Source organism: Podarcis cretensis, assembly GCF_951804945.1.
Source record: "Podarcis cretensis genome assembly, chromosome: 8".
Taxonomy (NCBI): Eukaryota; Metazoa; Chordata; class Lepidosauria; order Squamata; family Lacertidae; genus Podarcis; species Podarcis cretensis.
This window is the reverse complement of record NC_137177.1, coordinates 25,044,030-25,065,156: the sequence shown is the minus strand read 5'-3', so window position 1 is coordinate 25,065,156 and position 21,127 is coordinate 25,044,030. Positions and strand designations below refer to the sequence as shown.

The window sequence follows — 21,127 nt, the reverse complement described above, 5'->3', positions numbered from 1 at the left end:
CTCTTCTTCCCTGCTTCTGATGTGCTTTTGCATTTCCCTCCCTCAAACATAGCCCAGAGCCATCTACAGAGCAAAGGATAATGGCAAAACGACATCAGCGATGAAAACAAATACATAACCAATCGATTGATAAATTAACACACAAACCAAACCCAGAAATCTGCACTTACAGTCGTTCAGGACATTACCATGCCAAATGCAAAGGGGTTAAAGCAGTGGTACCCAACCTTTCTTTGGCCATGCCCCACCTAAGCATCTCTAAAATCCTGATGCCCCACCCCCCACCCCATGACACATAATTCTTATTATTCAAAAAGCGAATTCCTGTTCACGTGGAGGAAGCCTAACAGGCCATTCACTGTTAATAACTCATTCTCGAATTGCCCCCCCTTAAAAATCAAATTGCCCCCCTGTGGGGTGTGAGCGCCACGTTGGGAACCACAGGGTTAGGGTGAACAGAAATGAATAACTGTTGCTGGAAACTATAGTTGGAGGGGGGCGCCCATGTGCTCGAATCCTGATTATGGGTTTCCTACAGGCATCTGGTTGGCCACTGTGAGAACAGGATGCGGGACTCCATTGGCTTAGGGCCTGATCCTGCAGAGCTCTTCTTCTATTCTTAATATAAGTTGATCCCTATTTATTCTCTCTCTCTCTCTCTCTCTCTCTCTCTCTCTCTCTCTCTCTCTTTCTCTTTCTCTTTCACACATACACACGCGCGCGTGCGCTTGCCTTATAGATACGTAGATAACAGCGGCTCCGAACTGCATTCCTGTTTTGCGCCCCCGCCCCCCCTCCTGCTCTTCTGCCTGCCCTTCCTCACTTCGACCAGCAGGCGGCATCCTCTGCCTTTCCAATCCTGGCCTTCGCCTCCCGTTCAGAGCCGTCGTTTCTCTCCTCCTCTCTCTCTCTCCCCCCTGCACTTTTTTCTTCCCTTCCCTTCCCTGGAAGCCTGACGTCAGTTCGGTGCTGCTCACCCCCCTTCTCTCTCTCTCTCTCTCTCTCTCTCTCTCTCTCTCTCTCTCTCTCTCTCTCTTTTGGGGACGAAGGTTTTCGGTTCCAATCAGGCTCCTGCTATTTCAGCTGGAACTGGGGGAATCAATGGCTTCTCTCGGCAACTTTCCGGCGCGCCTCTGAGAAAAAGCTTCTGCTGAGCTTTGGCAGAAGAATTCTTTTTTTTTTTTAAATTATTTAAAGAGAGGAAGAGGAGCAGGGGAAGAAAAGAGAGAAGGGAGTGAGGGAAGCCAAGAAGCTTGGAAGAGAGAGGAAAAAAAGAACTTTTTTGGAGGGTGCCTTTCTGCTCTCGTACAACATGCAGAACACCCGGGCTTTGATCTTCATGTTAACCTTCCAGATCTGCTCTTTGGAGACCGAGACGCCTACAGGTCAGCACCCCGAGACCCTCGCACCCTTCCTCCCCGCAGCCCCCTTCTCCGCCCCGCTCGCTCCCTCCAGCCGCCGCTGCGTTTCGCAGCCTGTTTTCTTGGAGAGTTTGGCTAGGCGCTTCGCGGGAGCTTTGCGCGCATTACTTGCGTTGCTCAACTTGTGCTTTCGCTCTCCTCCCTCGCTGCTTTGCCTGCCTGCCTGCCTTCTCTCGCTAACTTCGGAGGCGTCTCGCAAGGAACGAGCCGGCGGGTTCTCAGCGCTTGGGAGGCGGCGGCAAACCGGAGTTTGAAACGGACCTGTTTGCCTGGTGGCGCATTTCCTCGTCGGCGTTCGTGGTCCAGGGAAGAGGGTGGCGGGCTGCTGTTGTTTTTGGAGAGCCGGGGCGGGCGGGCGTTGTGTGTGTTTAAATTCCTGCTCGGGAAGAGGCTGTAAAACGAGCCACCGGGAAAACTTCCTCCCCTTTCCCTGCTCTCGCTTTCGGTCCTGCCTAAAGTGATTTAAGGTCCCCCAGAACTCCGGATTGGGCTGACTAGAGAAGGCACTGAGGAGGCTACGGGGAGTTCAGTGCAACCCTCAATCTCAATCCCCTCCTCAAATATCCCGGGCATCTCCCCCAACTCTTTTTAAACTGCGGCAGATCTGACGCTTTTCAGCTATCCCGGATGATATATTTTGGAGACCTTTGAGGTTTGGCTTGAATCAGCGTTTCCTGGGTCCCTTTCCCCTTTTTTGTCCACTTTCTCGTCGGCGGTGGTGGTTGACCGTGCAACCTTAAGTGCGTCTACTCGGAAGTAAGCCCCATTGAATTCAGCGAGGCTTACTCCTACGTAGGAGTGTGTAGAATCGCAGCCTGCGACTTGTGTGTTGCCGAAGGCCTGCAAACGTGTTTCTGGGGAAATAAGGCGGAAGGACCGGTTAGCTGTCTCCCTCATTTCGCTTCCGAATACATATGTTTGTATGTGTGTGATTTGAAAAGAGGCTACAAGCCAGAGACCACACTCTTTCTCCTGTCCAGTGATGAAGATGAAGATGATGAAGTACTTTATGGTTGAAACTGTCTGAAAAGGGGTTTTCAGGAGATATTATCTCTGAGTGATTTGGCTCACAGTTCAAGAGGGGCGCCCAAACATTTACCCTTCTCCTTGCAATAAGTCCTGGGATGCCCCCTTTAGAGGACTGTGTGGCACGGTTTCGCCAGGACCCCTTTAAAGTATCGCCACCTTAAGGGATCCCCTAGGGTGTCCAACATACCCCAGGGTCTTGTGCCTTTTGGGGGTACTTCTCTCTCCCCTTAACCCTTCAAGTTGTCCTGACTGTACTTTGCAAGGAGAGAGGTTCCAGGGGCGAGAGGAAGGTGGCCGGATAATAGGCTTGCTCGATTTGCCTTTATCCGGAAGGGAGAACCGTTTCCTTAGAGTAAAACACCAGCAAACGGGCCAACTTTTGACTTTCCCCAGTCACTGCTTTTACTGCAAAGCTTGTAAAAGGCAGTAGAAAGTGTGACTCTCTCTACGTGTGTTGTGTTGAGAAAGCAAAGGCTGGCTTTTATTTTCCTTGGCATTTTTTAAATAAAAAAAAAATACAGCTGGAGAAATGTCTTTGACACATCAGACTTACCTAGCATGGACTAGGAATAGATCTGCGTTCAGCACAGATGACTTCCTGTGCTGTTGACCTGTGAGCAACCACTTCAAACTTGCCTTTATTTGCTAGGAATAGATCTGTGTTCTCCATAGACGACTTGCTGTGTTATTGACCTGTGAGCATCCACAATGTGTCTCTCTCTCCCTCCCCCCACCCATGAGAGTCACATCCTTCCTTTAAACCAACACCTCACAGAAGGGAACAAAAGAGACCGCTAAGCATTTTATTTTTAATGGCACCTCTACTTTTTTTATTACAAAAATCCCATCCCAATATTGCCATCTCAACACCTGACTTGCATGCCGCCTTTGAAAATATATTGCTTGCAATGAAACCTTTATGAGACCAAGAGCTGTAGGTTGTGGAGAGTTGTTTTTCCTTTCCCCAAAGTGCTACATTTTAAGCCTGGTGTTGTGGTTTCTTTTTAATTCCACTTTGCAGGCATTTTTGGTGACGGTTCACCGACTGAGGTTTCTGTTTTGCATGACGGTCCACTACATTTGTGAACCGTGTCTGGAAACCTACAAACATCAGTTGACCTGATCGTGGGTGCCGCTGGGGAAGCAACCTGCCCCCAACCCCATAGCAACAACCCCCTGCTTGCTGTGTTCTGCAAACACTTGCTTCCTAAGTCATATCTGGCTTGGCTGGGTCCCCCCCCCCCGCCAACTGCTTGCATAAATGCACAGTGCTCAAGCATTCTTAAAGTTTAAAAAGCTGCCCCTGCGATTTGAAACCAACACCGGTTCTAGTGACAGACGACTGAAGGGTTGATAGGCTATGTGCAAAAGTCTTCAATGGGTTTAATGTGCAATTGGTCCTTTGGGCATCAAGGGATGCTGAGAAGGTGGAGGTTTCTCTCGGGTCCTTTCTGCTTCTCATTACTGGCAGTAGTAGGGAGGAGAGTTCCTCCAGATGGAATGAATGGCTCTGGAATGCTCTTGGGGGTGGGGGGCACACATGCCTTATTCTTATTGCCTAGCCTTTTCCCAGCCGCGGCATGTGTGGTACAAGAGAAGTGAGCTTTTTGCTCATCAAGGTGGGAGTTGGTGCATGGAAGACCCCAGGATCCTCCAGATCTTAGCCCCTCACCCACCACTTAGAGGGGAAGGACTTCAAGTGCCCTGGCCATGTGGATTTCTCTTCGCAGAGCGCTAATTACATCAACATAACATAATAAGCATGGTGTTCCTTGTAGCACAGTTGCTAAAGTGTGTGTGGGATGATTGACACTGCAAGTTTGAAATCAGTTCTCTCGGGGGCAGTGGGAACTTGCCTCTCTAAGTTAAGGCACAGCTATGGGGCTGGGGCAGGCCTTGCATAGGGAACCCTCCCCCCCCCCAGCAGTATCTAAAGCAAGGGCGGGGAACCTGTGTTCTGCCCCCTCCCCTCGATTTCTTGGAATCCCATCGGCATGAGATGTGATAGGAATCGTAACCCCCCCCCCCAAATATTGTTAAGGGATGATATGTTTTGACACGGGGGTGGCTCCTGCTGTCGGAGAGGAAGAGAAAGCAATGTTTTTGCAGAGCTCAATGCTGAAAGCCCTGTCTCCCAGTTCTTGAGCAACTTGGCATTCTACTTTCATTTCCTGCTGATATTCTGCAGTCCTTGAGCATCTGGACTTGCCTGGATATTATTGAGTTGGGGCTTTAAACTAAGTAGTTAAAGGGCCATAACTCAGTGGTGGAGCCACTTATAAAGTCCCAGGTTCAGTCTCCAGCATCTCCAGGTAGGGCTAGTGGAGACTCCCTGTCTGTAACACCAGAGAGCTGCTGCCTGTCAGTGTAGACAGTACCAGGGTAGATGGACCAATGGTCTGACTTGACACAAAGCAGCAGTCTCCTTTGTCCCTGCATTGTATTGTATAAGCATATTTTTATCTGTCATTTCCTTGCATGTGTGTGTGTCTATGAATAGGGAATATGCATCTTTCTTTTCAGTGGAGGGCTGTGATAGGGTTTTCTCAGTGGTGATTTTTTCCTTCAACTGCAATGTCTTTTCTCGAACAGAGGAAACCTTCTCCCTGCATAAACCCAAGCATTCATTACACCAGTAATGGTAGGAGTATCGAAAGCTGCCTTCCACAGACAATTGGCCCATCTAACTCAGTACTGTCTGCACTGACCGGCAGCAGCTCTCCAGGGCTTCAGGCAGGCCATGGGTTCTCTCCCAGCCCGACCTAGAGATGTCAGGGATCAAACCCGGGACCTTCTGCATGCAAATCTGATGCTGACCCCTGAGCTACAGGCCTTCTTCCTCAAGTGTTGATGGGGAGCCACATTCCTCTTACATGAGCCTTGATGATTGGAAATGCCTGATACGCCAGGTGATACAAATTTGCAGCTAGTCCCCCCCCCCCCCCCGCCACTCACACCAGCAGAAACTCTACTAGTACTGTTGCTTTGAATGCCCTGCAGGCTGCCTGGCTGAAACAGATGCGGTTATATGGCAACTGTCTTTCTCTTGTGTGATTTCGATAAGTTGCATGAAGTGAGCCACCCATAGTCATTAGCAGATTCTGCAAACTTGTTACTGATTGAAAGCTTGTTCCATCAAGCCCTGAACATCACAGGCAAGGGGAGTCTGTCCTTTTTTGGAGGCTGTTCATTCATATATATATATATATATATATATATATATATATATATATAAAATCTCCTCTGGAATGAGGAAAGTTCTTTCCTTGAATCTCACGCAGGTCGCTGCTTGAGCATTGGTCACTTGATGGCTGCAATGTCAAGTGCCAACTTCTGTGCAAGGAGCCCCCCCCCCCCCGCACCATGCACCAATCATGGCTGCCTCCCCCAATTTGGTGCCCTCCAGATGTTTTGGATTATGAAACCCTCTTAGGGTGTTTCCCTCAAATATTTTTCTCGTAACATCTTCTGGCCTCGGGATGGCCTGACACCTTGCTTGTGGAAGGCTGGTGATGTTTTGGCCCCATCAGCAATGGGGCTCCCAGCCTGAACATTGGAAACAGAGGGAATGATTTGTTGTCATGTCCTGGTAGTCGAAGAGGGGCTAGGTCCACCGGTTGTGCCTTCTGCTTGTTGACGTGACGTACCGTGTAGAGCCAACAAGCTGTGCATATGCAGATGGATTTCCAGTCACACTCTGCAGACAACGTTTAGGTGCTGACCTTTGGATTGGCCTGCAGAGGCTGCCCACTGTATAGGCAGTGGTAGAACATGCATTTATTTCCGCTGCACATATTTAGGCTGCAAACACCTATTAGCCAGTGCCATTGGACTTCCCTGGGGCTGCCAGCCAGATCCCCAGGGCTGATCTGAAGTCTCCAGGTGTGCCTGGCCCACTCCAGGTCACAGGGAGAGGGACTGAATCTCCAGGTAGATGAGAGAGCCTTTAATTTTTATTATTAAGAAGACTAGAATACCCTCGGGGTCCCTGCCAATTCTATGGCTGTGTGTGCAGCTTGCAAGCTTCAGCCTGGCAGGAGCCAGCTACAAATTATTGCATAGGTCTCTCTGTGTGTGTGTCTGCCTTCCTCCATTCCCTCCTCCCCTCTCCCAATTAACTTCTGTCTCCAGGGCTCAGTGATGGGAAGGAGCATAAAGGGAGAATGACCATGACCTATCCTCATGACATCACCAGGGGTCGCCCCAGTGGCTCAGGTTTGGAACCTGAAGTCTTAGTGGCTGGGATGCTGCAGACCTGGCAACGCTCATCTCCTCCCCCCACCCCCAATAAACCTGTATAGGATTGTTCTGCACATCACCGTGATGTATGGGGACTAAGAGGTCACAGTTAGGTCTACCAAAAGGATGGAACTTTCACAGGCGCCTGCAGATTCCCAGCCACTGGGCAGTGGCAAAGGTAAAAATGAATTCCATGGGAAAAAATGGCGGACGCTTTTGGCTCAAAGGGTGAACAACCACAAAGGAAGAGCATAAGCAAATTCTGTATGGAAGTGGCCATTCTTTGGGATGCCCCCCCCCACCAACTTCTATTATGGGAATGAAAGCATTGAATGAGTACCATGTCTCCCATACTTGTGCAACAGAAATTCCTCCTGGCTGCGTGCCTTTGCACCCTTCCAGATCAGCTCTAGATAGTTGGGAGAGCCCCCGGAGCAGATTCCATGCAGTAAAGCATAATGGCTGCTGAATGCGACCTGATGTACCCTTTGCCAAATGGTCCCAGGGTGAATTGTAAAATAAAATAAAATAATAAAATAAAATAGTTAAGGTAAGGGTAGAGTACAAGTTAAAATAAAAACCAAGAAAATAGTGAATATCAGACTAACAGCGCTCAGAGAGAGAACATCAGTGTTGCATGCGGAAGGTCCCAGATTCCACCTCTGACATCTTTAGATAGGGCTGGGAATGGCTGCTGCCTGAAACCCTGGAGTGGGACTTCTGGTCAGAGTAAACAAAAAGACCACAAGAGGAGCCTGCTGGATCAGGCCAACGGCTCATCTAGCCCAGCATCCTGGCTGACAAGATGCAAGAGCGCTGTCCCCTCCTGTGGTTTCCACCAGCTGGTATTCAGAACAAAATTTAAAAAATCCTTCCAGTAGCACCTTAGAGCACACGAAAGCTCATACCAATAACAAACTTAGTTGGTCTCTAAGGTGCTACTGGAAGGATTTTTTAAAAAAATTTTGTTTCGACTACGGCACACCAACACGGCTACCTACCTGTAACTAGAACTATGGTATTCAGAAGCATTGCTCCCCTTCTAGCGCTGTGGAGCCAGAGCATAGCTATGATGGCCAGCTGCCTTCAGTAACCATCTCATCCAGGAATTGGTCCACTCCTCTAAGTCAGTGGCCATCACTGCCTCTGGTTGCCAGATTACCAAATAGGCAGAGTAGGCACCAGCCTATGGGCCCCATGCCACTTAGGGGCCCTGCGACAACGGATCAAAATAACATTGATTTGATCTTGAAAGAAAATTACAATCAAGCTTTCTTAGTTCAATGTTATCCCACTAGAGTGGGGTGCCCCTGAGATTTTGACTGCCTAGGGGCCTCCACAGGGTTTAATCTGGCACTGATTGCCTCCTGTGGGGGTGAGTGTGACGTTAACATATGAGAGAGTGCTGGAGGTGAAATAGTTAAACAGGTTGCCCAGTCAGGACCTAGGGGGGTGGAGTCAGTGAGACTATAAAACCAGCTCTGGGAGGGGCAAAGGGTGGAGTTTGATGAGGAGTTCGTTGGAAGTTGGGTGGTTGGTTGGAGTGAGAGTGAGTTGGGATAGAGTCTGTGGTTAGGTTGAGTTAGTGTAGCGAAATAAGCTGAGTCAGGAACAGTTAGGGGCTAGGAAGACAAGTAAATATCTGAGAGGTGGTTTAGTGAGTGAGAGCAGGTAGCGGAAGTTATAGGTCTGGATAGGCACCCCATGAATGTAATTGTCCGATACCATTTATAAAACCACATGCTTATTAAACTGCAATAAATAAACAGAAGTTTATGTTTCAATTTAACCCTGACTGGACTCAGTATTGTACCAGGTAGGGCCTGGGTGGTGACAGTGAGAAATAAAGTGGTGGCACAGGGATCAATAGATGGTGAAACGTCCGGGGACCCTGTGTGATCGCCACAGTGAGTTCCACAGTTTAACTATGTGCTGTGTAAAGAAGCGCTTTGTCTTATCTGTCCCAAACCTTCCAACATCCACGAGTTCTAGCATTATGAGAGAGGGAGCAAAACTTTTCGCTATCTACCTTATCTGCACTGAGCTAGATGGAGCAATGGTCTGACCCTGGGGTAAGGCAGCTCCCAATGTTTTGCTACCTGCAGTCCTCAGCAATGGGTTGTGTGTGTAAGGAACTCCTGCCATTGCACACGGCAACATTACCGTGGCAGCGCAACAAATGTGTGCTGTACTCAGGGCGCATGTGTGCCATTGTAGCTCCGAGTAACTGTGTGGTGTCACCTCTGCAACACAAACAGAAAATGAAATACTGTTCTGTGCATGGATGTGTTCCTTGCCTACAAGGAGGGGGCAGTGTGGAACGCCAGCCAAGTTCTGAATGCTCCCGGATATGATGGATGCACTAGAATAAACAATCCCATATTTCTGCAGTGACGTTCCTCGGGTTCCTGCTGGATGGGGGGGGGGGGCGTTGGCCAGGTCTTCTCTGGCTAATGTTACTTGGATGCGAGTTACAAATTCAGTGGGTGGGTGGGGGGTTGACTTTGGACTGGATTCAGGATTCGGAGGAAATGTCTGTTGGAGGCGATGAGGTTTGCTGTAATTATTCTTTGCCAAGTTGTCGTCCAGGATCTGGCAGTCGCCTCTACATTTCCATGCGGGGACTCCAAGATACCCACCCCCAATGGGAAATGGCTGTAGCTCCGTGGTGGGGCATCTGCCTTGCATGCGAAATGTCCCAGATTCAATCCCCAGCAGCTTCAAGCAGGGCTGAGAGAGGCCCCCATCCCCTTCCTGGAAGAGCCACTGTCTATCAGTGTTGTGACAGTAGCAGCTGACTATGTTATTTGTTGCTAGTTCAGACGGAAATCCCTGAATACAGTGTTAGGAGAGGAAGGGAGTGTGTGTTTTTGAGTTGCTTTGTGTTGCCTGTTAATAAAATGCTTCTAGTCCTCATGCACTTCACAATGTCATTTGTGTCTGCTGAGGTTTTGGAAACAAGAATGCATGTTTTAAAAATAGACTCGATTTACTATATTGGTCTGAAGGGACGTGGTGGCGCTGTGGGTTAAACCACAGAGCCTAGGACTTGCTGATCAGAAGGTCAGCGGTTCGAATCTCCACGACAGGGTGAGCTCCCGTTGCTCAGTCCCTGCTCCTGCCAATCTAGCATTTCGAAAGCACGTCAAAGTGCAAGTAGATAAATAGGTACTGCTCTGGCAGGAAGGTAAACGGCGTTTCCATGTGCTGCTCTGGTTCGCCAGAAGCGGCTTAGTCATGCTGGCCACATGACCCGGAAGCTGTACGCCGGCTCCCTTGACCAGTAAAGCAAGATGAGCGCCACAACCCCAGAGTCGGCCATGACTGGACCTAATGGTCAGGGGTCCCTTTACCTTTTCTATATTGCTCTGAATTTATGGGGCCTAAACTGTTACCCATCAACTTTTCACAGATGAAATAAGAGATTTGCTTTTACCAGTAGTCTGCTCTAAAACAGGGGTGATACAGGGTTTTCACATACCACAGAGCAGTGTTCAGAAAATTGGCATGCATGTAATTTCTGTAGAACTGATTCAGTTTTTGGTTGCAAAGCAAGCATGTACCAGAATATGCCTGCTTAATCCCTCATGTTTTCACAAAAGACTGCCTTGCTTTTGGCCTGGAGTAGGGTTGCATATACCTCCACAGAAATCCTCGCGACTGTAAGTTGTTAAGGGCACTGGGAATTGTAGCTCTGTGAGGGAGTAAACTACAGTTCCCAGAATTCTTTGTATTTGTGCTTTCAGTGTTTGACATCTACACAGCCAATTTAATTACAGTCATACCTGTGGATAAATATGCTTCAGGATAAATATTTTCGGGTTGCGCTCCGTGGCGACCTGGAAGTAACGGAGCATGTTACTTCCAGGTTTCACCACTCGCGCATGTGCAGACGGTCAAAATGACATCACACGCATGCGCAGAAGCGGCAAAACGTGACCCACAGATGCACAGTAGCGCCTTACGTTCTGTTCAGGATGCGAACGGGGCTCCAGAACGGATCCTGTTCTCATCCCGAGGTACCACTGTATTAGTTTCACACTTCTGTGTAAAACAGGAATAGCAAAGCCCTACATGGCAGGGTTGTTGTGAGGAACCAACAAGGTGCAGATTGCAAACCACTCTGCAGGTGCATTTTTTTAATATATAAAAAACCATGTATTTTAAAGACAACAGGGCATTTTTATGTGAACGACATTCAACTAAACCTTAAGATCAGCAGGTGGCCCTTACTCCCTCTTGGCTGCGCTTCCAAGGTTGTCTCCAACTGTTGCACCCCTTGTGATGGAACACTGTGTTGTTCCTGTTTGAATGAACTTCCCTTGATCCTTTGGTCCTAATTGGACCATCACTGGAGAACACAAGGAGGCTTCTTCTTTGTTCCTTAAACAATGTGGGTGAGGAGAGAGAATCTGCAACCCCCTCTGCTAGGAAGGGATTCTGAGACAGACAGCCTCATGCAAAGAGCCAAGCGACCTCGCTGGAGAGATGGAATGGAAGGAGAAAGCTATGGGATGGCGGGAGGGAGGGTTAAGTGACAGGGTGTCCTCAAGCATCCTAAGGCATCCTGAGTGGGCTGTGGAGCCCTGGCAGCAGCTTGAATATTAATCGGGTCAGCCACCTTTCCAGATGTAGCCAGAATGGTGGGTGCTGTAATTAGGAAGCCTGCTGAGATTTCATTCATGTATTAATTATGATCGTCTCTGTGAACAGAATAACGGCTTCTTCGCCTTTCTTCTACTTCTGGTCTGTTGCTTTTAAAATGCACTTAGTCAAGTGAGCAGGGAATGCAGAAGTCTTGTTTTTGAACCTGGGGGGATGCAAATGAAGTCCGCAGGGGGTCGGTGTGGAGAAGGGAGCGCCCTGATCAACTCTCTACTCCTCTGCCAAGCCTAACAACCTGAAGTTGTTTTCGCTCCCTTCTGCTCCTCCAAATGACCCGCCGGAGTCTTCCAGAGAGTGAATAAATTCCAGCAGAATAAGCAGCCGCCGCCGGGATATTGTGGGTGAGTTTTCCACTCACCTTCCTCTTTTTCGGATCCAGGAATCTGGATGGGCACCAGCGCTTGGTATCCTGCTCTGCTGAGGCCTGTCCTGGATTAACTGTGTCAGCTGGCCAGGAACTGCCTTTTGAATTTCCCACAATGCCCCAGGGCAATGGTGTGCTGCAGGCACTGTGGCCGTCCCAATCTGACCTGCGCTGATTGCTGGGCTGCCAGCCACCCCTGCCTCCTGAAGCCCATCGAGACAGAAGAGGATGCTTCTGCAGAGAGCCCCTGGACCAGTCTGGAACTTGCCCTTCAATGGGAAATCCTCCGTATGAGACCCTCTTCAAATTATTATTGAATCCATAGGCTTCAGTGTTTCACAGATGGATGTAAGCAGTGCTTTTTTCGGTGTGTGTGTGTGTGTGTGTGTGTGTGTGTGCAGAGGTATGCATACCCCAAAACATTTTGTGAATCTAAGTTTGGCCTCATTGAGGGGCAGTGTTTCAATATGAGTAGGAAAATGAGAGTACCCCTAAACTGTTTTTATAGAAAAAAAGCACTGGATGTAAGGACCTGCTTGTAACATCAGTGGTAGATATTGCCCATTGGGACAGGTGAGGCAAAGACAGAGAGCACAGCAGTAGGGGCAGCCAGCTAGTTTTGTCCTCCTCCTCCTCCCTACTACATTCTACACTGGCAACAATGGGACTAAGGAGAAAGAAGCTGCTAGGCCGTCCCACCCCCCTGGACTGGTTGTAAGTCAGAAGGCAGGCAGGCATGCAGGCAGATGTTGGTTGGTTAGTGGGGCAGTGTCCCACTCAGCCTAATAGAGGTGTCTTCACTGTGGACTAATCTATACAGGTCAGTTAAAACGTTATAAATACATTATAAACATGTGACACCAGAGGGCGTTTAGAGCAGTATAAAATCATCAATGTAAAATTGCATTGAGAGACATATAACAAGTTTTTCCTTTTAGTGTTTCTACAGTCAGTAGAGGGACGCGGATGGCACTGTGGGTTAAACCACAGAGCCTAGGACTTGCCGATCAGAAGGTCGGCGGTTTGAATCTCGCGACGGGGTGAGCTCCCATTGCTTGGTCCCTGCTCCTGCCAACCTAGCAGTTCGAAAGCACGTCAAAGTGCAAGTAGATAAATAGGTACTGCTCCGGTGGGAAGGTAAATGGCGTTTCCGTGCACTCCTCTGGTTCACCAGAAGTGGCTTAGTCATGCTTGCCACATGACCCAGAAGCTGTACGCTGGCTCCATCAGCCAGTAAAGCGAGATGAGCACTGCAACCCAAGAAAAATGAGAATCTAACACTGCTCACAAGCAGTCAGGCTAGAGCAGCGCAATGCTAAACTTTGCTTGGTTTTCTATCTCCATTCCATCCCCAAACTTACCTGGTGTTAGGAAAGCTTAGGGATGGACCGTAATTCAGTGGGAGAGCATCTGCTTTGTACGCAGAAATCTCTGGCATCTCTGGGTAGGGCTGGGAACGTCCCCTGCATGAAACCCTGGAGAGCTGCTGCAAATCTGTGCAGACAGTACTAAGCTTGATGGACCAGCATGTTTCTAGATCTTTGGTGAGGGACAGGTGCTTATTTTGCTTTTAGGGCAAAGCAGCTTCTGCCCCTGATCTCAGCCCACCTTTATGCACTTGCTGCAACTTGTAGTATTAATTGGTTTCAACAGCAGGCTAACTGTGACCTGTTAAAATTTATGAATGGGGACCTGGTAGCAATCTAAATAAATAAATAACCCATAATACCAAAGTGTGCTGCTGGGGAATGATGGATTGCTGTAAAATGAAACAGCCAGGCCTTCCAGCAACAGACAACCTAATATTCAACTAGAGAGGAGGGAGGGAGGGAGAGAGTTAGTAAGGGAGACAGAGATGACCAATGTAACAGAGTTAAAAGTTGGACACATCCCACCAGAAAGTTGTAATATGGCAGTTGGAGGGTTGGTTGGATAATTATGGGATGGGGAATGGTGCTTGCAGTCAGGTTCATTGGCTTTATGTGGGTCTCTTAATTTTACTTGTTGATCTCTTACTGGTTATTTTATTTTATTTTTGTATATAAACCACCCATGGGAACTAGGCTGGCTTAGCCATTAAGCAACATCAGCACATGCTTATGCAGATGACCTAGTTTTGACTCTGCAGGAGCCAGAATCTAGTACGAAAAGAGTACTACAACTGATCCAAGATTTTGGTCGGGTGGCGGGATTTAAACTAAATAAACAGAAAACCAAGGTATTGGGAAAAAATTTGACAGATACAGAGTCAGAACGGTTTCAGAGAGAGACAGAATTAAATGTGGTTAAAAAAGTAAAGTACCTAGGGGTAAACATAACAGCAAAAAATCTGAATCTATTTAAGGACAATTATGAAAAATGTTGGTCAGAAATTAAGAGAGACTTAGACAGTTGGACAAAATTGAAACTTTCTTTGTTAGGCCGAATTGCTGCTACCAAGATGAATGTATTGCCAAAAATGTTGTTTTTGTTCCAAACACTACAGATTGTGGACAAGACGGAGTGCTTCCGGAAGTGGCAGAGAGATATATCTAAGTTTGTCTGGCGGGGCAAAAAGCCCAGAATTAAGTTTAAGATACTAACTGATGCGAAAGAAAGAGGGGGCTTTGCCCTGCCAGACCTAAAGTTGTACTATGAGGCCGCAGCTTTCTGCTGGCTAAAAGAGTGGCTACTTCTCGAAGACACTGATGTACTGGATCTGGAAGGTTTCAACAATGCTTTTGGTTGGCATGCATACTTATGGTATGACAAGGTTAAGATCAATAAGGCCTTTAAGAACCATATTGTCAGAAAAGCAGTGTTTAATGTCTGGACAAAATATAAAGACTTATTGGAAAATAAAACTCCAAGGTGGCTATCACCTCTGGAAGCTAAGGCCCGAAAAAGACCCAATATGGAGGCCAAATGGCCAAAATATGGGGAAATACTAGAAAAAGATGGAGACAATTGGAAATTGCAGAGTTTGGAGAAAATGAAGGATAAAGTGCGAGACTGGTTACACTACGCTCAGATTAAAGAAGTCTTTAAAAATGACAAAAAGTTAGGGTTCCAGGTGGAGAAATCGAAATTGGAAACAGAACTGTTAGAACCTAAGACCAAGGTACTTTCAAGAATGTATAACTTGCTGTTAAAATGGAACACACAAGATGAAATGGTTAAATCGGCTATGATAAAGTGGGCACAGGATATTGGGTATAACATTATGTTTGAGGACTGGGAAAGGTTGTGGACCACTGGGTTGAACTTCACTGCATGTAATGCTTTGAAGGAAAATGTAATGAAAATGATATATAAATGGTACATGACCCCAGTTAAACTTGCCAAAATATACCATTTGTCTGATAACAAATGCTGGAAGTGTAAAGGAAATGAAGGAACATTCTTTCACCTCTGGTGGACGTGCCCTAGAGTGAAGGCCTTCTGGGAAATGATATATAATGAGTTGAAAAAGGTATTTAAGTATACTTTCCCTAAGAAACCAGAGGCCTTCCTCCTGGGTATTGTCGGCCAGAGGGTGATAAAGAAGGACAGAACTTTTTTCCTGTATGCAACAACGGCAGCAAGGATACTCATCGCTAAGCATTGGAAAACCCAAGATCTACCCACACTGGAAGAATGGCAGATGCAACTGATAGACTATATGGAATTGGCAGAGATGACCGGCAGAATCCGAGACCTGGGAGAGGAGAGGGTTGAAGAAGACTGGAAGAAATTTAGGATTTATTTACAAAAACACTGTAATTTGGTTGAATGTTAAGAAGGATGCCAGATCATAAATAATTGAGCACCACTAAATTAGACGTAATCTGGATGATAAATGAGATTGAGGAAAATATAAATTTTTTGGAGAATTATCAGACTAAATTAAATGAATAAGACTTAAGAATGTAAATAAGTTGATAAATTGCTGGAAAAAGTTTTGCAATGACGCAAGTGGGAGCAGGAGACGTGAGGGAGTCCAAAGAAGCTTTGATAATATGTTATGATATATGTTATATTGTTTATTATTTTTGCATTTTTGTATTTAAAAAAATCTCAATAATTTTTTTTTTTAAAAAATAAGCAACATCAGCACATGCTTAGGGCATCAAGGGAAGGGGGCCACCACAGGAATATTCCGTTGCCAGGTTTTTAACATTAATGGTCACAAATTGCTCAGCTGAGCATTCATTTTCTCAGTTGAAGTATATTAAAAAATCCCAGTAGAACAACTATGCAACAAGGCAGGCTGGATGCCTCATCTCTGCTAAGTATAGAAGCAGACATGTTACATAATAGTTTCGAGGATCTGATAAAAGACTTTTTAATTAGAAAAAGTAGGAGAATTCCCCCCCCCCCCAGATATAAATCAAGTTGAATTACAGTACACAAAAAGAAACATTATTTTCCATCATACAGTAGGTTTTGTTTCATTTCAAAAAAGTAAAAATTATTTTACGGCCTATTATTGTTTATATTTTGAATTAGCTACATAGAGGGGCACCAAAATATTTTAATTGCTTAGGTATGCCTAAGCAGCCTTCCCATTTGGCCCGCCAGGCCTTTTTAGTCTAGCCATGTCTTCTTGCCCTACTTGACATTGTGTATAGTGGGGAGGGAGTTCCATAACTGAGGGGCCACTACCGAGAAGGCTCTGTCCCGGGCCAACCCCTCCTCACCACCTCTGAGGGCTGAGGGACTACCACGAGGGCCCTGTCTGCTTCTATTTGTACCTGCTTCTATTTGTACCTGCTTCTATTTGGACCTGTAGGGAGCAAGGCAGTCTTTTAGACATTTGGGGCCTACATCATTTAAGGACTTTAAACACAAATGTGAGCACATTGAATTAGGCCCACAAATGACTACAATTCCATTCCATTCCTGCCCATCAGCCGTGCTACTTAGGGCTCCAAAGTCCTTCATATAGGAAGGACATAGGAAGGACATAAGAAGTTGCCTCATATCAGGTCAGACCACTGGTCGATGTTTAGGGTTGCCACATTCCAAAAAGTGAAATTCCGGACACAAAAGATGTTGAGCATTTAGGACATTTAGGTGGTTTCCACCCGAATACTGTTTCTGACGGCTGAATCCCTGCTATGTCCAGGAAATTCAGGACGTATGGCAACCCTAATGTAGCTCAGTATTGTCTACACTGACTGGCAACTGATTTCAATCAGGAGTCTCTCCCAGCTCCATCTGGAGATGATTGGGATTGAACCTGGGACCTTCTGTTTTCAAGGCAGATGCTCTGCCACTGAGCTATGGTCCTTCCCCATATGAGGGCCTCATGGTGGTCACATTGAGGACCCCAGCTCCAGTGCTTACACTGACTGAATCAACAAGGGTAAACAGCAGCCCAAGCAGTTCCAGGACCAGGAGTAGTTCTGCATGCTGCAGGCTCTTTGAGAATAAACTAGCACGGGCAATCACAATAGCTCAAAGTTGACTTCATTAATTCTAGATTCAAAAAACCAAAATCCCTAGCTACTGCTTTGAACATAAAGGAATGAAGGACATTCAAGGAATGAAGATGGTCTGTCAAGGGCATATATCTCACCTTCCAGCCAAAGAAACCAGACAAGACCAGCTGTATTACTTGCACCTCTTCTGTGCTCCAAAGAGGGGGAAGTGCAGCTCAGCAGAGGCCAACAACACCCACCCAACCAACCAAGGATTCAGGCCAGCCTCCTCCATAGGGAGTTTTTTTTTTTTGGGGGGGGGTGCCTAGCCCTGGCGCTCACCTCCAAGGCTCTAGCCGCCAGAACCATGCCATCCTTTAAGCAGACGACATGGAGCTTGCCGCCATTACCTCCGCAGCAAACCAGAAGTCTGAGGGACTGCTTATTTCTCTCCCTTTGACAGCTTCTGCCATGGTAGCTGGAGGGAAGAGGGGCTCTCCACTGGATCTAGATCCAGGCATGATTGTAAAATATTCATGAGCAGCCCTGAGGATGGAGCTGTGGTTGACATTCCTCCACTCAGTGTACATGCCTCTCCCCAACTCAATGCTTTCCTGAGTTAGTGACTTGGAGATCATTTCTCTGAATGTATATTTACATTTTTCCAGGTTACTAAACTCTGATAATCACATCTATAATCCACGATAGTCTGTTTATAATGGGCTCATAAAAAGACGAGGATGAAAAGGATTTGCATCCTTGCCGTTGTTCGGAGGGTGGCCAAGGCAGCAGCATGAGGCAGGTGTAGCCCATCCTTCCTGAAATAGCTCAAGGGGGACATACACAACTAATTAAAATGGGGTTTCAGAGTTTTTAGGGGTTTTTGAATGTCTTATGTAGATTTTTTAATTTCATTGTTCTGTATGGGACAGTGACAATAAAGATATCGTATCGTATTTCATCTCCCATCCCCATAGCGGCCCTTTTGAGGTAGGTTAGGCTATGAGGCCGTGATTGGGACCACCCAGTGAGCTGTGTTCACCAATGGGGATCTGGACCCTGGTCTTCTAGGTCCTAGTTCAACACTCTAATCACTCTGTGTGAATTCCTTCAGGTTTTGGTGGCCCACGTCAGGATTGCAAGCTGCCAACCATGGTGGAAAATGCCTTGTTTGGTGCAACAAGTCAGAAGCCTCTCAACTGTCTGGTTTACCTGCATTAAGTTGGAGCATTTAAGGGAATATTTTCCCCCTGTGTCATTTTATTTGCAAATGGATCCTCCTCTCCTGCTTCTTCTGATTGTTGTGCTCCTTGAATAATGTTTGTTACCTCTTGGAACAAGCCAGAGCTGTTTCCCACCTGAGGGGAGAACCTTTTTATGCAGTGAGCAGGAAGATCCATGTAGGGCAAAACTGCTTCCATTCCACAGCATGTTGCAAGGGCTGAACAGACCAAGAATCCATGGCCAGCTCTGTCCTGTGCAAACACTACATTTTCAGGGCATCCATGGCAGGGAAACAGCAAGCGGTGAGCTACGGGGCACAAGCCCAGGACCCCACAGCCATGGTGGGGGTCTCAAAATGACTGCGACTTACTTTCTCTTTTCTAAGCCCCATATCTTTACAGAACAGGAACACTGCTGCTGTTAGAGTGAAGCTCTAGACCAGTTCCGGGAGACCTCAGTCCTGAGTGCGAATCAGGCACTTGGGACTCTCCATGGGCCAACTCCCACTTGCCCTCCTTTATACCCTTCTTGATGCCTTTGCTTGGCTGAAAAGTGTCCCTTGAAGCTTTTTGCTTCTCTGGCTAGAGAGCAGTGTGTGTAGAAGCTAGACTACTGTACAAAGATAACATGTGCATGCATTGCTCCGCCCACCACCAGCATGTGGCCCCTGGAAGGTTGCTTGGAAGGCAGTGTGCCCCTTGAGCTGGAGAAGGTTCTTTGGTCCTTCTCCAGACAGTGACACAAAGCCTTATTTGCTATGCCCCAGAGAGGGATAGCTTGGTGCAGGGATGAGGAACCTGTGGTCTTCCAGCTGCTGCTGGACTCCAACTCCCATCACCCCTGATGGCTGGCTGTGATGGCTGGGGCTGATGGGAGCTGGAGTCAGTGACATCTGGAGGGCACCTGTTTTCCCCATCCCTAGTGTTAGTACACTCAGTAGCACCAGTTCTCCATCTTCAAATACCTGAAGGGAAGATGGAGCAAGCTTGTTTTCTGCTGTTCCAGAGGGTAGGACCCAAACTAATGGATTCAAATCACAGGAAAGGGGAGTCCCACGAAACATTAGAAAGAACTTTCTGTGGGCAAGAGGTGTTTGACAATGGAAAAGATTCCCCCTCCGGAAGGTGTGGACTCTCCTTCCTTGGAGGTTTGTAAACAGAGGTTGAATGGCCTGTCAAGGATTATTGATTCCTGCATTGTGGGGACCAGGGATTGGACTAGAGGACACCTGGGTTCTCTTCCAACTGTACAGTGTTATGATTTTAGGACTTTGGACAGGGGACATTTCCCGCTTTACCTGGAGAAGTTGAGGATGGGACCGGGGACCTTCTCTGCTCAAAGGAGGTTCTGTGCCACGCTGAGCTACAGCCCTTCCCCATTTGGCAGCCATTGATCAATAAGTGATGTGTAAACGTAGGTTGGAAGATCAAAGCTGGGCTGCAACCAGCTGAGAAAAAAAGATGCCATGGGGTGTGTGTTGTGGGGAGGGGGAAATGCTGCTAGCTTGAGCCACCATCCTTTCTCAAACTTCCAGCCTGCTTGTGTGGTAATGTATTCTGGAGAGCCATGGTTAATTCATTCTCTTCCCTGGCCTCCACGTTAGCTCTGCCTCTCTCCTGCTGAGAGCGCTATTGTCTGGAATACTGAGCAGGCACGTTCTCTCTTTGAACGCCTGCTTGGGATTGAGGTCAGGGATTGGAACGAATTGGCTTGGCTTCCGTCCGCCAGATGCGTCTTCCCCAACTGTTGCCCTGTGCGTCTTCATCAGGGCAACGGAGTGTGAGGGCTGGGAGAGGGTTTTTTTTTTTTAAGGGGGGAGACAAGAAGAAGAAGAAGGGTGTGCTGCCATGAGAGGGGACTTGCTCATTGCTCAGGAAAATAAACCTGTGTGGGACACAATGTTTCAGCATTACAAACTACCTTCTCTGATTTTCTTTTTTAAAAGAAAATTGTACAGTGGTACCTTGGGTTACAGACACTTCAGGTTACAGACTCCACTAACCCAGAAATAGTACCTCAGGTTAAGAACTTTACCTCAGGATGAGAACAGAAATCGTACGGTGGCACCATTAACTAAAGTGGTACCTCAGGTTAATAAAAGTTTCAGGTTAAGAACCGACCTCCAGAACGAATTACCGTTTTCTTCGCTCTATAGGACGCACCGGATCACAAGACGCACCTAGTTTTTAGAGGGGGAAATTAAGGGGGGGGAATTATTCCCCCCCCCCAGTCCCAAAGAGCAAAGAAGCCAAGACAGCGAGCGGGATCCATCATTTTTAGCCGTGCACAACCTCTCCAGCAGCTTCCAGTAAAATCTCACGAGAGTTCCATGAGATCTCACTGGAAGCTGCTGCTGGGAGACCCCAGTAAGTGAGGCTTTGGTGGGCAGGCAGGTGGGGCTGCAATGGAAGAGGAAGTGGCGCCTTCCTGTTTTGCCTCAGGTGGCAGAATGAGACTGGCTCCTTCTGGCTGGCTGGCAACTTCAAGAACAGGACGCAGGATTATATGGGCCGTTGGCTTGATCCAACAGGCTCTTCTTACGAGAAAACGTTGGGGAAACTCCCTCTCAAGCAATGTTTTCTCTTTCAGAACGAAGGAATATTTTCTCTTTCACAACGGGGAATATTTTCTTCTTCAAAGCAGTGCTTTTAAAATAAAACCTCCGGAAAACGCCTGGAACCAAGGTTCAAAGGTGGTCATTTGACACTTGCCCTGAGATATTTACCCTTGAGGTGTGCTGAAGCCCTGAGAATGGGGGACGCCATAACCCAAGTCTTGGTGCTGAACCCTGGAGCCCGCTAACC

At 47.4% G+C, this 21,127-nt stretch overlaps 1 protein-coding gene across 9 annotated transcripts in view; it reads left to right on the top strand.

Moving 5' to 3' along the window:
* The first annotated feature begins 976 nt into the window (after nt 1–976).
* PTPRU (protein tyrosine phosphatase receptor type U) overlaps nt 977–21,127 on the top strand; it is a 379,961-nt gene continuing 359,810 nt past the window's right edge. For all 9 annotated transcript variants that reach the window (XM_079985896.1, XM_079985895.1, XM_079985889.1 and 6 more), the window contains exon 1: nt 977–1,385. In XM_079985896.1, the coding sequence (XP_079842022.1) occupies nt 1,313–1,385 (73 nt within the window). In that variant the 5' untranslated portion in view covers nt 977–1,312. The remainder of the gene's footprint in view (nt 1,386–21,127) is intronic.